The sequence below is a fragment of the Globicephala melas genome, chromosome 19 (assembly GCF_963455315.2).
Source record: "Globicephala melas chromosome 19, mGloMel1.2, whole genome shotgun sequence".
Lineage (NCBI taxonomy): Eukaryota > Metazoa > Chordata > Mammalia > Artiodactyla > Delphinidae > Globicephala > Globicephala melas.
In genome coordinates, this window is record NC_083332.1 from 12,383,315 (window position 1) to 12,389,787 (window position 6,473).

Genomic DNA, 6,473 nt, shown 5'->3' on the forward strand with positions numbered 1-6,473 from the left:
GAGAGTGGGCGGGAGGGAGCCTGAGTGGACAGTTCGTTGGGGAGGGGCAGGGAGGGAGGCATCCAGAAGGAAGCCTAGGGCTATATCCTGGAGATGGGGTTTTACGGGGGCCACCCTGAGAAGGAAACCCTGGAGGAGCAAGTCTGAGAGAGGGAAGGGGAAGAATTGCCCCTTCCTTATCATGTCCCTCTTTGGAATTTACCTTTGTTCCCTAGAAACACCTTTCCCAGGCCTGAGCAAGCCAGTGCTCTCTCCCCTCCATACCCCCCCGCCCCCCCCCAAATCCATTCCAATCATGTACTGCTTCTGCAAACAGCTGGATGACTTGGTTAACACATTCCAACCGCTGAGAACTGGTCTGAGGAGCCTTAAACCTTCCTTCCCAGGGGTGGCCTGGAGAAAACTGCCTCCTATGCCCCTTGGTGACAACTTGTTGTGGAGGTGAGGCAATGCTGGTTCAGGCTTTCAGGGCACTAGCACTGTTTTATTTCTTCCCTCTTTATTTCTTTCTGTCACATTGTCTGGGCATTTAACAAACTTTCACTGAGTGCTTGCTTTGTGTCCAACCCTGTGCTAGGTGATGCTGTGGACCAAGCAGTGGGTGACTGAGATAACCTTGATCCATATCCTCAGGAGGCCCACAGTCCAGAGACAGCCCAGGGCCAAGATGGGGGAGGCGGGGGCAGAGGAGTCAAGGCCAAGAGAGAGGAAGCACAGGACACCATGGGAGTCCAGAATGGGTCCTAACTCATCCTGGAGGCTCAGGGAGGGCTTCTGAGAGGAGGAATCCTTTGAGATTAGTTCTGATGAGAATTCTGGGTTCTGGGAATTGAGGGTGTATTTTCAGGATGGGGAAGCAAATTTAAAGATCCAGAGGCCTTTTATTTTTCTCATTTTTGAGAACTTATGTACCTGAGATTGTTGTAAACACTGGGGATAAGGCAAGAAGGAAAACAGAATCTCTTGTGTTCATGATGGTGGAGAGCACTTGAAGCCATTTTAGAAAACCTGAAAGTCAATCGGTGTGGCAGGATTGCTGGGATCAAGGAGGAGTGTGTATCAGGCCAGACCTGAAGGGCTTTGAGGCAAAAATATGAATTTGGACTTTGTCCCCAGGACAGTGGGGAGCCATGAACCAGTTTCCAGCAGCAGGGGTTGCCATCCTGAGAGAGGAAGGATGGGGCGTCAGGAGGACGTATGAGACACCACCAGAGGACACGCTGCGGAAAAGTCCTTATAAGAAGAAGGCCGCGGGGTAAAGTGTGGGGGGCAGAAGGACAGGGGCGGTGAAGGGGCGGGGTTGCGATCGCCCAGGCAACATAGGCCACGCCAAACTGTTGGCTGGTCTTCAATGCGTCATCCTCCTCCGCCCCGCAGCGTCCGCCCTCGGAACCCAGGGGGCGCGGCCTCAGCGAGAGGCTCAGACCCGCCCGTCCGGAAGACGAGTGGGAGTGGGGAATGCGAGCCACTCTTACTCCGCGACGTGGTCCAAGCTGGTATAAAGAGATCTTACAGAGCAATAATGACGATCTCCGAGCAAGGATAGTAACTGAGTTGAAAGAAACAGCGTTGATATCCCCTCCACTCTAGAGACGTGGCCCCGCCTCCCAGCGAGTTGCAATCCTTTAAATGGTCCGCGGAGCAAGGGAGGGGAGGACCGGTGGGGCGTCTCCCGGCGACGGCCTGGGGGCCCCGCCCAACTAATCCGGGCCTGGCGGCGAGCAGCACTCCAGCCAATCGTGGCTCGCGGCTTGGCTCCCGGGCTGAGCTGGGTGGGCCTGAGGCCAGACTGAGAGTCCCCGGGGAGGTGAGCGAGGGCCCTACCCAGCACTGGAGGGTCGCAAAGCTGCGGGCGTTCCCGGAGGTGGTCACTGCGAACCTGGTAGCGGAGGTGAGGTGTGGCTGCCTGGCTTGGGATCAGCCTTGGGTTGGGAGAGGAGGAGGCGCGCCTCCGAGAGTTGCGGAGGCGGGGTACTGGCGGGAGTAGGGGGCACAGATTAAGGGGAGGGTTAGGGACCGGAGTTTCGAGATCCTGGACGGAAGGCGAAGTTTTGGGGGCAGGATCTTCAAGTGAAGGGAGTTTGAAGCTGGGACATGGGGTGTTTGGAGAAGCAAGAAAACTAGAGAAGGAACTTTTGGGGTAGGAAATCTGAAGATTAGGACAATTCGGGCCTCCGGGACGGGTTGAATTCGGGGTTCTAGTGTTCAGGAAAAGGTGTGAGGGGTTGGGCTGGGATCCCAGGCATTTGGAGAAGCGCGAGAACTAGGGGCAAGGACTCTTGGTCTCCAAGACGCCGTGTCGGAGAGGGGGTGCTGGGGAGAGTTCCCTGTCAGGTCTTGGAGCCAGAGGGGGAGACTGGAGGTGAAGTCGAGAAGCGTTTGAAAGACGGGAGAACAGGGGAAGGTCTCAAAATTGAGATACCTAGTGTCCCGAACGGAGTGCGTCCTAGAGCACTTGTAAATCTTTGAGAATTATGTTGGGGTCTGGGTCTCTGAACCCGAGGGCAGTTTGAGGGGAAAATCCAGGACCTTCTGCGGTCCGAAGAAAAGCAGTTTCACAGCCCGAGTCTGGAGTGGGGGAGGGGTGTTCCGGGCTTGGAGCTCAGACCCTCCGCCCTGGAGGCGGTGGAGGGCGGGGCTCGGCAGGCGCCCGGCCGCTGGACGTCCGGGTTCCCTTCCCCCACGTACTGCGGGCCCTCTGCGCATGCCTTGGGGGAGGGCGGGGAAGGTTAGTCCCTGCGGCGTGCGGAGCCCTCCGGGAATTGTAGTGCGTGCTCAACGTCAGTGCGTGTACCTGGTGGCTATTGGCCCACATTTCCCAGAAGCCTCTGGGCCAAATTGGGGCGTGTCTGAATGCTGAAAGGAGACTCCGTAGAGGGGCGGGGCCTGTAGAGGGCCGACGTCTGGTTGGATGGGCCGATAGGGGCGGGGCTTGGCTTGAGTCGAGTTCTAGCAAGTTTTCCTGCGGGGCGAGCCCTGGGATAATCTGAAGGCACCCGCGAGGGCCTGAGGGAGGCTCCTTCACTGTCATTGGGCGCGCTTCCAAGTCAGTTAGCGAGAGGGCATGGACAGAGAAACATCTTCCCTGTGAAAGAAGAGTGTCCATAGATAGGTGCCCTTACAGGGCTCCAGGTGGTTGGAATATAGTAGGCACTCAACATATCGAATGAATAAATGGCAACTAACTCTTGTTCATTAAGTGTGTAATGTCACATTACTTCCCGAGATCACACAGCTGAGCAGTGTGAAAGGAAGAATTCAAACCTAGGATTTTCTGCTTTGAGGCCAGGTCTCTGTACTCAACCCCTGTCTTGTGTATGTCACATTTGAAGAAGGGTATTGTGGAAAGAACAGCTTTAAGATTTAGGGGGACTTGAGTTAGTATCCTCATCTTGCAGATGAGGAAGTTGAGTCTCAAGGCGGTAAATTCACTATTTGAGCCCACATGGGCAAGTAAGTGGGATTCAAACCCAGCTGTTTAAGTCCAGATCTTGTTTTCTTTCTTTTTTCTTTTTTAATGTGGATTTTTTTTTTTTTTTGCGGTACGCGGGCCTCTCACTGCTGTGGCCTCTCCCGTTGCGGAGCACAGGCTACGGACGCGCAGGCTCAGCGGCCATGGCTCACGGGCCCAGTCGCGCCGCGGCATGTGGGATCTTCCCGGACCGGGGCACGAACCCGTGTCCCCTGCATCGGCAGGCGGACTCTCAACCACTGCGCCACCAGGGAAGTCCTATGTGGATCATTTTTAAAGTCCTTACTGAATTTGTTACAATATTGCTTCTGTTTTATGGTTTTCTTTTTTTATTTTCTTTTTTTTGGCCGCGAGGCATGTGGGGTCTTAGCTCCCCAACCAGGGACCAAACCTGCACCCCCTGCATTGGAAGGCGAAGTCTTAACTACTGGACCGCCAGGGAAGCCCCCCAGATCTTGTTTTCTTTTCTTTTCTTTTTTTAAATTATTTATTTTTGGCTGCGTTGAGTCTTCGTTGCTGTGCGCAGGCTTTCTCTAGTTGTGACAAGCGGGGGCTACTCTTCGTTGTGGTACATGTTTCTCATTGCTGTGGCTTCTCTTGTTGCGGAGCACAGGCTCCGGGCCCATGGGCTTCATTAGTTGTGGCACGCAGGCTCAGTAGTTGTGACGCACGGGCTTAGTTGCTCCACGGCATGTGGGATCTTCCTGGACCAGGGCTCGAACCCGTGTCCCCTGCATTGGCAGGTGGATTCTTAACCACTGTGCCACGAGGGAAGTTCCAGATCTTGTTTTCTTAATCATATACATTTACTCTCCTCCTTAGCCTTGTGGGATTCATGCTCTCTCCATTTTATAGATGCAGAAACTGAAGTTTGGATCATTACAAATCAACAGCAACCATACAGGCGATTCAGGGTTTGAACTAGCCTGGTGTGTCTAACTTGCCCCTCTTCTCTCCACAGGGCATCATGGTAGGAGGCTTGAAGAGGAAACACTCAGATCTGGAGGAGGAAGAGGAGGATGAGAAGTGGGACTGGGGTCCAGCAGGCCTGCGGAGCTACCAGCAAGCCCTGCTCCGTATCTCCCTAGACAAAGTCCAGCGAAGCCTGGGCCCCCGAGCACCCAGCCTTCGCAGGCATGTCCTCATCCACAACACCCTCCAGCAGCTCCAAGCTGCGCTTTGCCTGACTCCTGCACCTGCCCTGCCCCCAGAGCCCCTCTTCCTGGGCGAGGAGGACTTCTCCCTGTCGGCCACCATCGGCTCTATTCTCAGGGAGCTGGAGACCTCCATGGATGAGACCGAGCCCCCTCAGAATCCAGTGGCTCCCCCAGGCCCTCAGAATGAAGTGCTGCCCCAGCCCGATCCAGTCTTCTTAGAAGCTCTGAGCTCCCGGTACCTGGGGGACTCTGGCCTGGATGACTTCTTCCTGGACATTGACACATCTGCAGTGGAGAAGGAGCCTTCACTGGCCCCACCAGAGCCTCCTCACAACCTTTTCTGTGCCCCAGGATCCTGGGAGTGGAATGAACTAGATCACATCATGGAAATCATTCTGGGATCCTAAAACTTTGATGGGGGGGGCTTCCTCATCGCAGCCTTGGTGGGCTGAATCCCTGGATGCAACTCTGTGTGTGTGTGTGTGTGTGTGTGTGTGTGTTTTGATGGGGGCCCTAAGCAGTGGCTGTGGCCTCCTCCCATTTCAGGGTTCCAAATTGTCTCGCGTGTATGTGTGTGTCTGGTTATCGCAACCTTCTGTGAAGGTGGGTCTTCCTGAATTAATTTATCTGTTCCAAATGCCTTAATGAGACTCTGTTTCTGGGAGTCTGGTTTCCCACTTCCACATTTCTTCTGCCTTTCCCTCCAGTTCCTACTCCCCTTGTGTCCACTGGAGCCTCAGGGAAGATAGTTTGGGCCTGTCAAAGGATGACAGGGATGTGCGCCTGATTGCTATGGAAACCCAGCCTCTGCCTCTTGCACCTCCAGGTAGTGGGAGGGGCAGGCCTCCTCCCCACAGGCTGAACCCCACCTCCTTCACAGGACCGCAATCCAAGCAGCCTCCTGATTCATGACCAGGCCGGACCACGTGCAATAGGGTGGAAACCAAACTGCTCCATGCCACATTATTTAAAAGAAAGGCGGGTTTTGTGGTGGTTTTTTGTTTCTGTTTTTGTTTTTTGATTGTTTGTAATGATTTTTTTTTTTTTTTTTTAAATAAAAGTACTTTGGAAGGAGTGGTGTTGCCTAAAGTTTCTGAACTTCAGTGGGTCAGTGGGAGGGACCTGGTAATTTCCCTAGACTCCTGTACCCCTTCCGTGTCAAAGGTGGGGCAGGTATATTATTAAGCATAACATTTATTGAACGCTTTTTAAGAGCACTGTTCTACCTACTTTATTTGAATTAAGTCATCTAATCCTCATGATTATACAGAAATAGGAGGAGCTTGAGATTCAGAGAGGCCAAGTCACTTCTCAGGGTCACACAGCCAGGAAGACTGAGGACCAAGGAGCTAGAACTCAAATTCAGTCTACCTCCAGAGCCTTCTTAACAATTGTATTTGTTGCTTCTTTGTAGATTTAGATTCCCCAGACACATGGGTGGACACAGGAGAGAGAAACTGGGTCACATGAATTACATGTCAAATGATAGAGCCCTCTGGCACGTAAAAGTCAGCCCTTTCATTGTATGAAATGTGCTGCTGAGGCCCAGAGGAGAAAGAAAATGCCCAAAGACCTCCAGTACTAACAGCAGATCTTTCTAGAGAACTGTTGGCTAGGAAGCAGAGTAAAGTTAATGGTTCTAATGATTTATTTAGGAGGGGCAAGCCCAGGCTGGTGAGAGTGAAGGGAAAAAACGGGAGGCCAGGGAAGATGTGTTGAGATACACTGCTGCAGGGACTTCCCTGGCGGTCCAGTGGTTAAGACTCCATGCTTCCAATGCAAGGGGTGCAGCCAAAAGAAAGATATATTGGCTAGGCCTCCACAAAGACCTTTGAAGACATGGC

At 53.3% G+C, this 6,473-nt stretch overlaps 1 protein-coding gene across 3 annotated transcripts; it reads left to right on the forward strand.

Moving 5' to 3' along the window:
* Positions 1 to 385: 385 nt before the first annotated feature.
* On the forward strand, positions 386 to 5,683 carry SERTAD3 (SERTA domain containing 3). Of its 3 annotated transcripts, XM_060289006.2 has the most exons (3): positions 386 to 441; positions 1,117 to 1,255; positions 4,434 to 5,683. In XM_060289006.2, the coding sequence occupies exon 3, from the start codon at positions 4,440 to 4,442 to the stop codon at positions 5,034 to 5,036; it is 597 nt and encodes a 198-aa protein (XP_060144989.1). In that variant the 5' UTR covers positions 386 to 441; positions 1,117 to 1,255; positions 4,434 to 4,439; the 3' UTR covers positions 5,037 to 5,683. The 3 variants fall into 3 exon arrangements, with proteins under 3 accessions (XP_060144989.1, XP_030730092.1, XP_030730091.1); XM_030874232.3 differs by lacking the exons at positions 386 to 441; positions 1,117 to 1,255 and adding an exon at positions 1,680 to 1,807; XM_030874231.3 differs by lacking the exons at positions 386 to 441; positions 1,117 to 1,255 and adding an exon at positions 1,721 to 1,891 and having other exon boundaries at positions 4,434 to 5,680.
* Positions 5,684 to 6,473: the final 790 nt, after the last annotated feature.